This window comes from Pristis pectinata, chromosome 13 (genome assembly GCF_009764475.1).
Source record: "Pristis pectinata isolate sPriPec2 chromosome 13, sPriPec2.1.pri, whole genome shotgun sequence".
Classification (NCBI taxonomy): domain Eukaryota; kingdom Metazoa; phylum Chordata; class Chondrichthyes; order Rhinopristiformes; family Pristidae; genus Pristis; species Pristis pectinata.
In genome coordinates, this window is record NC_067417.1 from 23,363,520 (window position 1) to 23,381,280 (window position 17,761).

Genomic DNA, 17,761 nt, shown 5'->3' on the forward strand with positions numbered 1-17,761 from the left:
ATTTGAAAGAACAGTTACTATAAGTGGAGAGAGAGAGGAAACCAGCTCTGCTGTTCATAGGAATGAACATAGGAATATGTACATCAGACTTTTGAATTTAATATTATGGGAGCTTGTTTGTATGAACAGTGTCATAAGTAAAGCATTTGTAACCCAGGGACAGCCTGTATTACTGGATGACTCCTTTGGGGGGTGCAGCCAGAACCAAGTCCATGGCATCATGGAAGGATCAGCTGCAAGGTGGAAAGAAGGATGAGATTCTGCTGGCAGAGTGCACTGGGGCAGAAAAGAGATTAAAAAATCGGATTTTAGGCATTAATTTCTGGATTACAGCCATTGCCACATGCTGACAAGTATAGAAATAAGTAGAACAGATGAATGCATGGCTGAAGAAAAGGTCTCAGAAGGATGGCTTTAGGTTACAGAGGGATTGGGATCACTTCTGTGAGAGGTGGGACCTCTACAAACCAGACATGTTGCATCTTAACAGTAATGGGATCAATGTCCTCATGGGGCATTTGCAAGTGCTGCTGGTGAGAGTTTAAGCTCACTTGGCACAGGGATGGGAACCTTAGGATAGAATCAGTAGGGAGAAAAGCTAAGCTGAAAATAAAAGATTGGCGAAGGAGTATTCAAGAGAGCAAAGAGAAAGGAAAAGAAAATTCTGCAGGGCAAGGCTTGGGGTAACAATAACTGGAGTGTATCAGGAAGTGGCAGAGCATACAAGCATATGAGTGGATCAGCTAATTAAGGTAAGGAAGAACGATAAGATAAAATCAATAATTCTTTATCTGAATGCATGTGCAATCATAACAAGATAAATGAGTTGACAGCACAAATAGAAATAAATGGGTTTGATTTGATGGCCATTCCAGAGCTGTAGTTGCTCGGTGACCAAGGCAGGATACTGAATATTCTGGGGTATTTAACATTTTGGAAAGATAGGCAGAAAGGAAATGGTAGTGGTCTTGGTCTGTTAACAAAGGACAAGATCACTGTAGTGGTGAGAAATGGTACTGGCTTCGAGTTCAAAATGTAGAATCAGTTTGCAAGGAGTCAAGGAATAAGGATAAAAAGATTACTGGTGGAAGCAGCATCACAGGAACATAGCATCATATAAGCAACATTCACACAAAAAAAATAAATTAAACATAAATTATTTTTACAAGAAACAAAACAATTAGAACAAAAAGAAACAAAGTCCATTTTAGTGGAAAGTGGTCATAGTGTTGCTAAACTAGTGACAAAGACATTTTGAGAAGGATGCACCATACGTGAATAATTGACGAATTTAAGGATGGTATTAGATTGAAAAAAAAGGCAAACAATGTTTCAAAGTTTAGTGGTAGGCCAGAGATTTGAGACATTTTTGGAAGCCTGCAAAGAGTGACTGAACATAATAAAGAGGGAAAAGATAGAGTATGAGGGTAAACAAGCAAATAAGGACATTAAGACCTTCTAAAAGTATATAAAAATGAAGCGCATAACTTAAGTAAATGTTAGTCTCTTAGAGGATGAACTGGCGAATTAGTATTAGGAAATAAAAAATGGAAGAGATTGCTGGATCTGCCTTCACAGTAGGAGACACTGAAAAGATCCCAACAGTAAAAGATAATCAAGAGTCTGTAAGAAGAACTTAAAAATGCTTTATTGGTAGAGAAAAAGTTAGGCAAACTAATTGGGCTAAAGTTCTGACAAGTTCGCTGGACCTGATAGCCTGCATCCTGGAGCCTTTAAGGGAAATAGCTACAGAGATTGTGGATGGTTTGTTGGATTCTGTTTCTCTTACACAAATACTATCTGACCTGCTGAGTGTTTCCAGTATTTTCTAGTTTTATTTCAGATTTCCTGCATCTGCAATATTTCTTGATTTTCATGTAACAAACATGGGTGAATGATGACTGATAGATTTCAAGAAGGCATTTGTTAAAGTGCCACATAAAAGGTTACTGCACAAGATAGGAGTGCACATGTTGTGAGTGATACAGTATATTGGCATGGAAAAGGGAATTAGCTCATGGACAGAAAACAGAGAATCTAGATGAAAGGGTTATTTTTGGGCTGACCATCAGTAACCAGTGGGATGCCACAGGGATCAGTGCTGGGACCTTAACTGTTTAGAATCTACATTAATGACTTGGATGAAGGAACTGAGTGTACTGTAGCCAAATTTGCTAATGATACAAAGATAGGTGAGTTTGCAGTTGTGAGGAGGACACAAAGAAACAGCAAAGTGATATTAAGAGGTTAAATGACTGAGCAAGAAGTTGGCAGATAGAATGTAATGCAGAAAGATGTGAGGTTATCCACTTTGGATGGTAAGAATGAGAAAGCAAATTACTACTGAAATGGAGCATTATAAAAGGATCTGGTCTCCGAGTGCATAAAATACAGAGGTTTGGCATGCAGGTTGAGGAAGTAATAAGGAAGGTTGATTGCAAGGGGAATGGAGTTCTAATGCAACTTTACAGGATGCTGGTAAGACTGCACCAGGAGTACTGCATACATATTTAAGGAAATGTATTAGAAACAGTGCAGAGATTATTTACCAGGTTGATTCCTGAGATGAAGAGGTTAATGTGTGAAGAAACATTGAGCATTTTGAACCTATACTCATTTGAGATTGGAAGAATGAGAGGTAATCATATAATATTCTAAGAGGGATTGGCAGGGTTAGTATGATGGCAGGATGTTTTCCCTAATGGAGATACCTACAACTTAGAGGGCTTAGTTTCAGAATATGTGATTATATGTTAATCTTTTAAATTCCCTACCCAGAGAGCTCCAGGGGTAAATAAACATATTCCAGGTGAAAATTGACAGTACTTGAACTACAAGAATGTTGAGAGGTATGGGGAGAGAACGGGCAAGTGTTGTTGAGGCCAAAACGGATCAGCCATGATCTTATTGCATGGCAGAGCAGGCTTGAAAGGGCTGACTGTCTGTCTCCTGCTCTTGTTTCTTATGTTCTAGTGTTATATCTCTGATATAAAGTGAGAGGAAGAAAACAGGAAGTTCACATTAAGTTACATCTTATCCACAGAAGTCTGTGATATAGAAGATGTGGATTACTGTTTTCCTGTTGTGTGCTTGTGCACTCTGCTCTGCAGATAAGTACAGACAGCGTGCAGAGATGCTAATGAAACAAACTCCTCTTATAGACGGGTGAGTAAAACAAATTTCTATGTGAAGTTGCAAAGCTGTCATACAGTATGTAAGCTTCCTCAAATGTCATTAAACTGGACCCATGAAATCACACATGAAGATGGTTATGTTTATGGTGCATTCTGCAGCTTTTAAGAAAATTCTTGGCAAAGTTTCTCTTTTTCTTGATATATTTCCTTACATCTGTACACACAGTTCTCATTATTGTCACAAAATACAAAGAAAGTTGATAAGTAATTTCCAGTGCCAGTGATTGCACCGCAGAATTTCCTCAAGTATCAATAACAGACTGTGCACAATGTCCTGTCTACTCCTCTGTGCTCACAGAAGATGTGCCATATAGAGGGAGAATGCACATCTCAAAGGGCTGAATTTGATAGTGACAATCTCAAAATGTAATGTGAACTTTGTACTTGCTCTGGGATCTTGACCTGGATTAGACAAGGATCTGGTCTTAATAGAGATCCTTGGGGGTATGGGACAGTTTTTCATCACTTTCTGCTTTTATACTGTTTCGGAGCAGGACAATGGCAGACCCAAAATCAGGTAGTGGGTAGTCACAGTGAGATATCATGGGATCAGATAATCTGGATGATCTCAATTTGGTTGGCCTTGATAGAAATTGGAAGGTTTCAACTTTATTCCCTCGATAAAAGGGGGGAGCTAGGTTGTATAAATATGGAAATCAGAGTCAAATAGTATGGATGAGACAATTCACTATTCAATAATACTATTCACTTCTCCATCTGTCTGGTCCTTTACCAGTTTGTACTACTGTTCACTAACCATGCAAAGTTCAAGCTATTTTCAGCCATGGAAGGACTTCTATCTGCAGACCAGGATAACTGGAACATTTTTTTATTATTCATTTTCTAGGTGAGGGTGTTGAGGGAATACCGGCAATTATTGCCCATTCCCAGTTACCCTTGAGAAGATGATGGTGAGACATTTGCTTGCACTGTAGTAGTCCTTCTGGTGCTTTTGGGTTGGGAATTCAAGATTTAGACCAATGATGATGAAGGGATGGCGATATATTTCCTAGTCAGGATGGTGTGCAACTTGGAGAAGAACCTGCAGGTGGTGATTTTCCTGTATCTGAAGCCCTTGCCTGCTTGGGAGCACAGATCACAGGTTAACCTGGGTGAATGACTGTTGTGGATTCTGTTGGTTCTACACATTGCAGCCACAGAGCACCAGTGGTGGAGTGAATGAATGTTTAGGGCGGTGGGTTGGGTGCCAGTCAAATGAGCTACTTGATGTAATTTCATCACACTTCTGATTTGCCTTGTCAATGGAGGAAAGGCTTTGGGACATCAGGAGGCGAGTCACTCGACATCAGATACCCAACCTTGTGTGGTTAACCCAACTGAGTTTCTGGACAATAGTGATCCCTAGGATGTTGCTGGTGTGGGACTCGGTAATTCTCATTGAAGGTCAAAGGTGGATGGCCAAGCTGAGATGGACATTGCTTGCCTCTCTGGTGGTGTGAATGTTTCTTGCCACTTATCAGTGTGTGATCTAGGCTGTACTACATGCAGGCATGGGCTGCTTCATTTTCTGAGGAATTACAAATAAAATTAGCGATGTGCAATCATCAGTAAAAGTCCCCACTTTTGACCTTATGAAGGAAGGAAGGTCATTGATGAAGTTACTGAAGAGGCCTGGGCCTAGGACATTGCCCTGAGGAATCTCTGCAGTGATGTCCCAGGGCAGGGATGGTTGATCTTCAACAACCACCACCATAATTGGGAAGAGGTGAGCTCTAGCTCCAATAGTTTACAATTTAACTCTTCTTGAGAAAGAGTTTAATGGACCTTTTGGATTTGGGAGGAGAATGCCAGGAAGGAAATTTATTTTCCAGCATTGGAAGAGATGGCCACTCTCTCATGGGTCATCCAGCATCGCTTCCTGCTGCTTATGTTCTCCATGGCAGGTCTAAGCCTGATGGCATTTTCATAGCATCATTGCTGAGCTGTATAGTGGAGAAAATGGCCACTTGTGGATCAATGGCAGAAGTGTTCTTGATCTAACTTACAGCCTTGCTGATTCATTGAAGGTTTTCTGAATTTGCAGGCCGGGGTTTAAGCAATCTATCCACTCCTGAGACTGTTGGCTAGACTTTACCCAATAGAGGATTTGTGATGCCACATAGGGTTTGTAGCCTCTGGGTTAGGGTTGATTTCAGTGTCCTGAGGTGGAGGATTGACCATCTTCATGCAGGTGCTCCTTGACCATATCAAGATGCAGGACTTAGCAGTGAACAGGGCAGCACCACAATTGTGATCTTGTGTGTCTTGGCATCTACTCCCCGGTGCTTACAAATGATGTTGCTTCTTGCCTTTGTCTCAACTTGTAGGACTGTAAAATGGTCAGGGAAGGGTCATGGGTCACACCAAAATATTTTGGGTGAGCAGGATTCTGGACTTTTTCAACAACACACAGATCTGAATGCTCCAGATTCCAGCACCTGCAGAATCTCTTGTGTCTTCTGGACTTGTCCACAGAGTTTTATTGCCAGGTGACTCAAATTGCTGCGGTTTCAGTGGAGCTTCCATTGCTGGAAGTAACCTGAGAGTGTTCTGAAAATTGTCAGTGAATGAAGTGATCCATGCAAGTGAAATGTATGTAGTTCCATGGCTTTGTTGCTGAGATATTAATGATACAGATACTGCAGAGGCTTGACACCATCTGAGGGTGATACTATGATAGAGTTTGAAGCAGTTTAAATGATTATGCCATTTCATCTTCAATCGGATATAAAGGGTTTATCATGTTTTCATTAAAGAAATTGACCCATTCATTCCAGTGCTCTTGGTCTTCTGATCTTGTTTTGCTATGGGATTCGGTGAGAGCAAGCACAGAAATAATAGTTCCTCCACAACTTTGAAAAGCACTTCCCCATGTTAACACTCCCACAAATGGAATTCAAAATTCAAAGGAAAAAAAAAGTTTCTGAAACATAAGAATCATGATTCATTCTTCAATTTACTGAACTGGTTTATCAAAATAAATTGGAAATTACGTAGTTTTTTATATATTTCCCTATTTATGAGGAATTCTAAGGGAATATTTGCAAGTTAGTGTGCCTGAACCCATCTTGTTGTTTGACATTTAAATGCTTTTCTTTCCAAAATTAGACACAATGACCTCCCCTGGCAACTTCTACTGCGCTTCAACAACCAACTGAGCAAAGTGGATTTGAACAAACTGAATGGAACCCACACTAATATCCCCAAGCTGAAAGCTGGTCTTGTAGGAGGCCAGGTATTTGATTTACTTATTCATTGAATTGTGTATCAATTTTCAACATTCATGTTCAGATTGTATTGAAGAAAAATAAATTCAAAGCAATAAAGTGGGTAAGTATGATGGAAGCTCTTTAGTCACAGGGAGAATAATGCCAACATGGACTAAGTGAAGCAAATGGCCATTTCTGAAATGTAATGTGTTTTAATGAAGCATTGAATCTATGTTAGGCAGGGAGAATGGTGGATTGTCAAATACATTTTCATCAGGTTAACATCAAACGTAAGCATCATCTTATCAATTAAATTTTTCAAAGCAATCACCCATAACATCTACCTTTCAGGCAAACTTATGCAAAATTGCCGTTTACTGCCCACTAGCACCAGAGTCTTGGACATTTTATTATCATTGTTAGCTGTAATCAGTTCTCTTGAGAAGCATTTCATTGAACCATAGTTGACCCATTTATTTCAGATGAATGTGCTTTTGCCATGTTTCATTCCAAATAATCTAAAAGTTTACATTTTTATAGCACTCTTAATAGAGAAAACAAAGTAAGGGAAAAATAATACATAGGATTGACAATGAGAATAAGCAGATGCAAACATTGATCATGGCTAGAAATCAAAATGCTCTGAGTTAGCAGAGTAATAACTTGCCTTACAGGTCATCAAACCATCCATAATACCAAAAATGATGACCATCTCTCTCTGGATATGTTAGGACTAAAACTTATTGTTATGGCATTTGAATTTGGATGTACTGATATGCAGATGAACATATATAAATGTTATTGGAAGACATTGCAGCATGCCAGGAAAGTAAGCAGAAAGATAAATAGATAGAGTGTCAGATGAACTGGAAGAAAGTCCTTTCTGCTAATTGAATATCTGAACCTTTCAGTTGAAGAGAAGGAAACCTTGTAAAATAGTGGGATATGTGTGCTAAAGTGAAGCAGCAGAGGTTGCACTATCCCGTATAATCCAACAAAAGATTTACTGCCCAAGCTTCACGTTCCTGTGCCTCTCCTTTAAGAGTGTTGGAAACGTGACTCACCTCAAAATCTGCCATAGATTTCTGAATAATTAAATGGGTGAGTACCAAAGAAACTTCCGCACATGTTACCCACCATAAACTAATCTCTATTACCACAGAGCCCGACATGGAGAGTGTGAGTTTCAAGAAAAATATAATCAAAACTAGCCTACACTTGAAAGTAATATCACCATTGTCTGGGTGCAAATATCTGGCTATAGTTGCTAATCAGATTTCAAATTGTTTTTTTTCTGCTGGCAATAAAAAAAAGGTTGCCCAGAATCTACACAAGGGGTTATCCATTGTGGGAGGATCAGACATAAACAAGGCATAGGGAATGGGACTGATTCGGTAGCCCTATCGAGAGCTGGTTATGGACATGATGGGCCTAATAACCACATTCTGTGCTGTAACAATTCTATGATTGTAAGATATTAAGAAATAATAGAATGAGGAATAGCCATTCATCTCACCTGCCCTGTTTTATTCCAATTTATCAGACACAATATGCCCTAAAAAGAGTTGAACATACTGATTATTTTCTTGATACTATTCCGCAACTGATTGATTCTTGTACACTAACTTTTATTTCTTCAAGTTCTAAATTGGAAAATAATGTACAATCTGTTGTTCCAGTTTTGGGTTGCATATACACCATGTAACACCCAGTACAAGGACGCTGTGAGACAAACCCTGGAGCAAATTGATGTCATACACAGAATGTGTCAGAAGTACCCTCAAACTTTCCAATGTGTACGTTCAAGCAATGGTAAGTGATTTCTAATATTTGCTGCCAACAGTTGCAATTAATCTACCAGCATATTTTATGATATTGCTTACCTTGTAACCTACTTAAACCTAACACTATTTTTCACCACATCCTCTTTTGGGCAACCATGTGTTTACAATGAGCAGAAGCCTAAATCTTTCCCTTTAATGCAGCAGTGTTTTGCATATTAATTTGTGTGACTCAATTCTCAGGAAGTAGTTCAAAACTTCATGTTCCTATAGTACAAGCTAAACAATGGAAACACACAAAGCGCTGGAAGAAGAAAGCAGGTCAGGCAGCATCTATAGAGGGAATCTGAACTCCATCCAGATCAGTCCAGATAAAGGGTCTTGACCCGAAACATTGACTGTCCACTTCCCTTCCTGGATGCTGCCTGACCTGCTGAGTTTCTCAAGTGCTTTGTGTCTTGCACCAGATTTCAGCATCTGCAGTCTTCTGTGTCTCCACTAAGCAATGGAAGCATTGGTGCTGAAGATCCACAGTTTCTTCCAGCATTGCCCCCAGCGTATTGATCAGAAGCAGTGTGATTGATTGGGAAAATACAATGCAAGTTATGATGGTGGACAGGCGATAGCTAGCATTTAAAGAAATAATGTAGAATTTGCAGACAAAATATATTCCTTTGAGGCACAAACACCCAGCAGGAAAAGTCCATTTGTGGAGAAATTATAGATAGCATTATGTCCAAACAAGAGGATTATAAAGTTGCCTGAGATCAGGGCTGTTGATGTAACAGGTCTTTATTCAGAACAAACAGATATACAGAGGGGACATGGTGGGAAACTTTTGGTAGAAGCTCTTGGGAGACTCAGAAGAATATAAACATTTAAGGGGATTTAGACAGCTTCTACCCCCAGAACTCTGGATTGAAGTTGCTTAACAATCCTTAACATACTTGCCTGTGGGCCCTCTGGACAGAAATCTGTCCCAGGGAGGTCAAACTCTGAAGGTGTCTTATAGGGCAGCAATGGCCCCTCACTAACCACCCCCCCCACCACCAAATCCGTGGGCTACTACGAAAACATGTCCCTATACAGACCTACATCTACATTATCCATTAACCCTAACTGACTACTTACAAGAATATAGAAGAATATCTTGAATCTAGCAGTGATGCTGACAGCATGTTACTCCAGGTGTTTGACCATATCTTCCTCTTCTGGGAGACACTTCTGAATCTGTTTTGTCCTCTGTATGATTCTAGCAGTCTTTTGTGAGTATACTTTAGGGCATGGTCTATCCCTGTCAGTTCCATGTTGTTGACTACAGAGGTGCTGGTGTTGAAGAGGGTGGCTATGTCATTCATAGTATTTTGCAACCTTTCTCCCTGCTGGTTTATTGTGGCAAACATTACATCCTTATCTCTTTCATTCTTACCATCACCCATTTGGAACCAGTACAACTGAGACTCTCAGACATGGCTGTCACCAGTTGTTGTGTGGGCAAGGGACACCAGCTGAGTAACTTGATTTGTATCAGGTTGAGGATCACCGGTTGTTTACCATGAAAGAGGGATCTCTGGGTTGGAATAATCACAAGTCCAATGGTAGTTCCCTCTGATCTTCTATAGGGGTTTTTGGCATGGATTGGGTATTGGTTTTCGGACTGAAGCAACGAATGTGAATAACCTGGACCTTTCTCAGGTTGGCAAGCTGTGACTAGTTGGTTATGGCAGGGATTGGTGCTTGGGCCCCAACTACTGTATGCACAATATATTTCAATGATTTGGCTGAGGGGGCCAAATGTAGCAATAGCAAGTTTACTGATGATACAAAGTAGGTGGTATTGTGAATAGGAAGGAGGATGTAAAGATTATAGAAGAGCTGAGTGAGTAGGCAAGAACATGACAGATACAATATATTGCGGAAAAGAATGTTGTTTATTCTGATGCACAAAACAGCAAATTATTTTGTTTTCACTTTGAGAGATTGGGTGGTGTTGATATTCAAAGGGACCTAGATGTGCTTGTACACAAGTCATTGAAAGCCAACAGGCAGATGCAGCGCACTATCAGAAAGGCAAATGGTATATTAGCCTTTGTTGCAAGATGATTTGAGTATAAGAGTAAATGTATTGCACTAAAATAATGTAGGGCCTTGGTGAGACGACATGTGGAGAATTATGTACAAGTTTGGTCTCCATACCCCCCAAAAATGATTAAACTTGCCTGAGATTCACCAGACTGGTTCCAGGGATGATGGGTTTGGTGTATAAAGAGAGATTGAGCAGACTAGGCCTGTATTCTTTGTAGTCTAGAAGTTTAAGAAGAGACCTCAATGAAACATAAAATTCTTACAGGGCTAGATGTAGGCAGGATGTTTCCTCCTGGTGAAGAGTCTAGAACCAGAGCTTGTAGTCTCAGACTAAGACTAGGAATGAAGTGACAAGTACTTTGTCCAGTAGCTGACGAATCTTTGCTATTCTCTAGTCTGGTGGACTCTGGATGCCCAGTTGTTGACTTCATTAAAAACAGAGATTGATAGATTTCTAGATATGACGAGAATTGAGGATTATGGGAATCATGCTGTGTAATGGAGTCGATGTAGAAAATCAGCCATGAACTTGATGATACAGATGCAATTGTGCAGGGTTTGCACCATCTATAAGCCAATTACCTTCCATGCACCATTCACTCCTAAGGCAATTCCTCCTCTCATTCATGCTTCACTGCACCATGCCCATCCCCGCTCCTGAATCCACAGACCAAGGTAAAATAATTCCTATGTAACATTCATTTATTGTATTGTCTGATTCAAAATTGCTTTCTTCCTTAATCTCACCTACCAGAATCTTCTAAGGTGCCATGCCTCTTTGAAGATTTGTGCACATTAGGTGACTAATCAGAAATGTCAGGTGTTTTCCATACCTCCACGTCTCAGTGTGGAAGTTAGAAATGTTCATTGAGTCACATGCCGACCACAGTGGACAGAAAATCCCAAGCAGTCTGTCCGCAATTTTCCCAATAAGCTACCCTTTCCATTTTGAAGCTCCAATAGTTCCCGCCACAAATCTCAGTTCTGAAAAGAAATAAAATGCCTTAAGGTTATTAAAGACCTTAACAAGGAATTGGAACTAAAAATAATTCTCTCTGATAGTATTAATTAGGAGAAATTATTAAACATTGACAAATAGTCCAGCAACAAAGTCTGTTGACACTTTTCACTCATGGTTGGTGTTCCCTATCAATCAGAGCAAAAAGGTATCTGTGTAGTTATTTGAAGAAGTAATTGAACAATAAGATATGCTCCAACTTTTCAATTACTGTGTATTTACCAAACACTGAAGTATGTTTTGCAATTAAATGAGGAGAGATGTATATAAGACATGAAAGTCTCATGAAATAGATTTGCTAAGTATACATGTACAATGTGAACTCCATCTGAATCCAAGTAAATGTCTGCACAAAACCTACAATTCCTTTCAAATACAGAGATAAAAGAAGCTTTCAAAAATCATAAACTGGCCAGTTTAATTGGCGTGGAGGGCGGACATTCCATAGACAGTAACATGGCTACACTACGCATCTTCTACCAGCTGGGTGTACGCTACATGACTCTCACGCATAGCTGTAATACACCATGGTAAGGTGAAATTAAGACAATTTTTCCGTTTGTTTTAAAGATGATCACTATTTCTTTTATGTTGATCTCCAAATCTATGCGCACTGAAATTACAACAGTGAAGTTGGCAGGGCAGAATGAAACACAAAATATTTCTAGGACATGTCCATTTCTACCAGGAATTAAAGTTGAACCCCAGGTTCATTATTTATGGAGAGCAATTTCAGAATTTTTATGGTCCCTGGCAGCCCATGAATAGTTGCCTATTAGAGACAATGCCAAATTATAGAAAATGTTATGTTGTTTGTTTAAACCTGCTTGAGTCTATGAAAAACAATTGGTATAAAGATTCAATTCACAAGGGCCAACTTGCTTGATTTTATCCCATGTTTGAGAAATTATAGCACAGCTTTTTAATCTTTCAGGGCTGATAATTGGCTTGTAGATATGGGAGAAAATCCAGCTGAGAGTAATGGACTGTCTGACTATGGAAAGGTTAGTGTCAGCCATGAATGTTGAAGGGTATTTAATTTGAAGGCTCTGTGTTATACAATGTAAAGCTTCTACAACTGCAAGCCTTCTAGAATTTAATCTAGTCTACACACCGATGGGATTTTCCCAAAATTTAAAGGGCAAAGTCTGCAATAGAAATTGGCAGATTTATTTGTCATTTCCTGCAAGCATTCTCCTTCAAACACATTGCCTGTGACGCTATTAAGACCAAAATGAGAAGTGTTTTTTTCAGATTCCTCCATCTGCACAACCTGAAAAATCTGTCAAATATGTACACAAGATCACAAGACAAAGGAGCAGAAGTAGGCCATTCGGCCCATCGAGTCTGCTCCATGAGCTAAACAAAAAAAAATGTAGAGGGATTTCTTTCTGGTATCACATTCCTTGTCCACCAGGAGAACTTGTTGGGAATCCTGGTACATTCCACCCCGGATTTTCTGCACTCTAAAGGGTGTGAGGGAGGGTTGTACTCCTACTTTTTAACAAGCTCATTTATGGATTTTCAATAGTAATATCTTTCAGATCCTCGAACAGTGCAGCGTAACTCTGTTTTCGTATTCATGGGAAGGAACAGCACTGAGTAGTTTGCTGAAAGAATATTCTGTGGAAGTGCTTTTATTTAATCCCTGAAATTCTAAAAGTCATCTCAAAGTTAAAAATATTTACTTAAAAGATTTATTTTGCAATGCAGATGATGCGATATCCTTTGCCTCTCCTTAGTTATCTGAAATGATGGCAGATGAGTTCTTGAAGTTCTGCTGTATTTGTGCTGATAGTGGACCTGAAACTGTACAGCAATACCTGGGGGGAAAAATGCTACCATCTTGAGGCAAAGACCATCATGTAAAGTTATAGTCCTTCTTTATTCAAGTCATTTGAGCCAAATATGTAATTTTCTACATTATTTTGGTGATAATTGGGGCAGCAATGTTCACAAACTAATATCCAGAGATGTTATTGAGCTAAAAAGCACCTCAGAATAAGCATTAAGTGGGGCCAGACAGGCATGAAACTAGTGAAGTATTACAAGTAATCAGAATAATATAAACTCTAAATAATTTCATGAATATTTTTGCCATGTTTTGAGTGAAATGATGGAATTATTCTTTTTCATTTTATCTAAGAGAATTATTAGAGAAATGAACCGGCTGGGAATGATCATTGATTTAGCGCACACTTCTATCAAGACAATGAATGATGTCCTGCAAGTTTCAAAGGCTCCTGTCATATTTAGTCACTCAAGTGCCTATGCCCTGTGTAACCATAAACGCAATGTACCAGATGACATTCTGAGAAAAGTGGTAAGGTTTTATTCAGACTTTATGCAGATTTTGAAGGATCATGTCATGTATTTATCAAGTTGTTTTGGTAAAATTGCAGTAAAGTTGTGAAGAAATCCACCCCCCCCCCCCAGCCCTCATTAAGAGATGCAGGTGTACAGAAGGTTTTGCAAGTGATTTTTCAAATATATTCATTATTTGGAATATTTTGAACATCATTTGAATGTTTGATAACAGAAAGCTTTCATAGTCTAAATATTTTTATGAATTTCTTATTATCTTGTTAATAATTTAAGCCTAAAATCTGCAGAGGTTGTACATGTATAATTATAAATATGAGCATGTAGTTGGTGCAATGATGACAGTTGTTGGATTATCAGCTCTCAAAGCTATGCTGTAGGTGTTGTGTAATTAAATATATTCCTCCTTGGGAATGTGTCCAAACCCTCGCTCAATTCTTAATGTGACTTGCAGTGGATTGTAAAGTTAGTTAGACGGGACTAAAGACTGGGAAGAAACAAAGATAAATTTTACCTGTAAGATCAATTCTTTCAGTATTGCTGTAATGTGAAATGATTCAGAGGAGAGATGAGAACTGAGGTGAATTTGAACATGCAGTGGGTTTTCCTCACCGGGCCAGCTGTATTCAGAAAAGCCAAATCCACATACAGCCTAAGACATTGCTCCTTAAAGAACTACTTCAATCTAGCTCAAAAATATACATCTTCAAGTTGAGATGGGAAGAGCAGAAATGCTTGTCCTGATCCCACAATAAAAGCATTGATTGCAGCAGGTCCTGCTCAGACCATCCCAGTAAACTAGATGAGGGAAGTCAAGAAGGTACATGTGACATTTAAATGGAGTATAAATACACGTCAGTCTGAATTTAACAGAAAGGTAGAACATGCTGGCGATGTTTAGTCCTGTTCAAAGAGCACTACAGCACAGAAACAGGCCCTTCGGCCCATCTAGTCCATGCCGACCTGATCTTCTGCCTAGTCCCACCTACCTGCACCCGGACCATATCCCTCCAAACACTTCCCATCCATGTACCTTTCCAAACTTCTCTTAAATGTTACAATTAAACCTGCATCTACCACTTCTGCTGGCAGCTCGTTCCACACTCGCATCATCCTCTGAGTGAAAAAGTTTCCCCCTCAAGATTCCCCTTAAATATTTCACCTTTCATCCTAAACCTATGTCCTATAGTTCTAGTCTCACCCAACCTTAAGGGAAAAAGCCTGCACGCATTCACCCTCTCTGGCTATAACATCATAATCCCACGTGCCGATCCATGCTCTGAGTTCATCTGCTTTACCTACAATACTCCTTACATTGAAGTAAATGCATCTAAGAACATTGGTTCCACCATGCTCATCAACCAGTTGATTTCTGCCTTTGCTTGTAGGCTTAACATCTACTTTTCACACAGCCTCTCCACTTGCTGCCCTACCACTCTGGTTCCCACCCCCCTGCAACTCTAGTTTAAACCCCCCCCCGAGCAGCACTACCAAACCTTCCCTCAAGGATATTGGTCCCCCTCTAGTTCAGGTGCAAACCATCCCATTTGTACAGGTCCCACCTGCCCTGGAAGACAGCCCAATGATCTAAAAATCTGAAGCCCTCCCTCCTGCACCATCTCCTTAGCCACGTGTTAAACTGCACTAACTTCCTAATTCTTGCATCACTAGCACGTGGCACGGGTAGCAATCCTGAGATCACCACCCTGGAGGTCCAGTCTTTTAACTTAGCACCTAACTTCCTGAACTCACTTTGCATGTCCTCGTCACCCTTCCTGCCCGTGCCATTGGTACCGATGTGGACCATGACTTCTGGCTGCTCATCCTCCCCCTTAAGAATGCTGTGGACTTGATCCGAAACATCTCTGACCCTGGCTCCTGGGAGGCAATATACCATCCGGGAGTCTTGTTCTCATCCACAGAATCTCCTTTCTGTTCCCCTAATCAATGAATCCCCTATCACTACTGCACTCCTCTTCCACCCCTTCCCTTCTGAGCCACAGAGCCACACTCAGTGCCAGAGACCTGGCCACTGTGGCTTTCCTCTGATAGATTGTTTCCCCACCCCCAACAGTATCCAAGTTGATGTTATTGAGTGGAATGGCCACAGAGGTACCCTGCACTGACTGCCTATCCACTTTCCCTCTCCTGACAGTCACCCAGCTACCTGCATCCTGCAACCTAGGTGTGACTGCCTCCCTGTAATTCCTGTCTATCATCTCCTCAGTTTCCCTAATGATCCGGAGTTCATCCAGCTCCAGTTTCCTAACGCAGTCTGTAAGGAGCTGCAGCCGGATGCACTTCCTGCAGGTGAAGTCATCAGGGACACTGGAGGTCTCCCTGACTTCCCACATCCTACAAGAGGAGCACACCACTGCCCCGACTGCCACTTCACTGCTCTAAATGGGGAATAAGAGAAAAAAAAGACCTTACCTCAATCGCACCTTAGTCTCTGCTCACTGAAGCCTCCTGAACCAAAGCCCAATCTATAATAACAACAAAATAAAATAAAAACCCTTACCTATTCTTACCTATGCCTTCTCTCTGAAGCCTTCTTTCCTAAAGAGCTGCTTTCACTCTCCAAACTTCTAACTCCTGACTTCTAACTCTCCAACTCCTATGGCTAAACTTACTCCGCCTCTTCACACCGAAGCCTCTTGAGCCAAAGCCTCAGCTCCCCACACTGACACTGACCACTCACACAATGGCCGCTCCAAAATGCTTCAGTTCTTCAACTCTTTAAGGGCAAGGTTTACAAAATTTCACATGAAAGAAAATGCAGTTGTGCAAGTGTAATGTTTATGTGATCTGAGTTTTCTTTTTATTTAAATGATGGGACTGATGTGTTTGATTATACCAAAATGTTGAATAACTAAGTGATGATGGTTTGGATAGTTATCTTATTCTGATAAGTACTGAGCTCTTGATTCTGTGACACTTTGGGTAGGTGTGAAGAGGAGATCAAGTACTTCCTCAATGAAAGAATGCGAAACCTAGAATGAGATTTGCAACAGGATGCAGTTGAGTTCCACAATTACAGTTTAATGTGATATTATAAAACAGAGGAGACTGCCCACATGCAACATGCTCTGCTGATTTCATTTCCCTCTTGAAAAAACTAAAGTTTGTACAATAAATACATTCTAGTTCGGCAGCTTAATACGTCTCTTTTTACTTTCAATATATCGAATGCTGGGTCAGTTCTATTTCAGAATTAATCATTGCATCAGTTTTAAAGAAGCCAATGCAATTAATATTTTAATAGGCCACGTACATTTGAAACAATTCTGAAATGTGTATAGAAATATTTATAAGTGTATTAGCTATTTGGTTGTCCAGAGAGTATTAGTCAACCTGCTGAATCATTTCTTTGAATGAATTCATTTCTCAGCGGGAGAAGAATGGTCTTGTGATGGTGAACTTCTTCAACAACTATGTTACTTGCAAGTCTACGGCTAAACTTTCAGATGTGGCAGGTCAGTATCGGCAGTGCTCTCAAGCCAAACTGATCTAGAAATTCTATTGTATGGTGCAACCTTTTAAAATGTCGTGTGAAGGAACTTTTTCAAAAGTGTGGTCAAATATTTTGTGTGAATAGTATGCTTGTCCATTTGATCCTCCAATTCAGTGTCCAACACACTTCTTCCATGAAATAATTTTAACAGAATGTGTGTAAGGTCAATTTGGACAGTAGAATGTCAGTGCCTGGGGTCTCACACTAGACTGACACCCACTCCATCCTGTCCCCATCTGTGTGGTGCTGCCTTTAGCATGTTTTGTTTTAAAATAAGTTTCACTTTTTATCAGAGATCATTTTCCACTTGATTAATATGTTATTTAGTCTCTCAAGCCTGTTCTGTTCTTTAATGACATTGTGGCTACGTTGTATCCAAACTCCACTCATCATCCTTAACTCCATATCCACTAATACCCTGGGGTACCATGCATTTAAAAGTCTCGAATTTTAATTATTAATTGAGCTAGCATCGCTAGGAGCATTTGAGGAGCACTTTATGGCTCTGGGCCTGTACTCAATGGAGTTCAGAAGGATGAGGGGGGATCTCATTGAAACCTACTGAATACTGAAAGGCCTGGACAGAGTGGACGTGGAAAGGATGTTTCCATTAGTAGGAGAGTTTAGGAGCCAAGGGC

At 40.1% G+C, this 17,761-nt stretch overlaps 1 protein-coding gene across 3 annotated transcripts in view; it reads left to right on the forward strand.

The window, feature by feature from the left end:
* The window catches only part of dpep1 (dipeptidase 1), a 67,970-nt gene that overhangs the window by 40,781 nt on the left and 9,428 nt on the right, over positions 1-17,761 (forward strand). For all 3 annotated transcript variants that reach the window (XM_052028357.1, XM_052028358.1, XM_052028356.1), the window contains 6 exons: positions 6,303-6,429; positions 8,083-8,215; positions 11,667-11,817; positions 12,222-12,291; positions 13,434-13,610; positions 17,001-17,085. In XM_052028357.1, the coding sequence (XP_051884317.1) occupies positions 6,303-6,429; positions 8,083-8,215; positions 11,667-11,817; positions 12,222-12,291; positions 13,434-13,610; positions 17,001-17,085 (743 nt within the window). The remainder of the gene's footprint in view (positions 1-6,302; positions 6,430-8,082; positions 8,216-11,666; positions 11,818-12,221; positions 12,292-13,433; positions 13,611-17,000; positions 17,086-17,761) is intronic.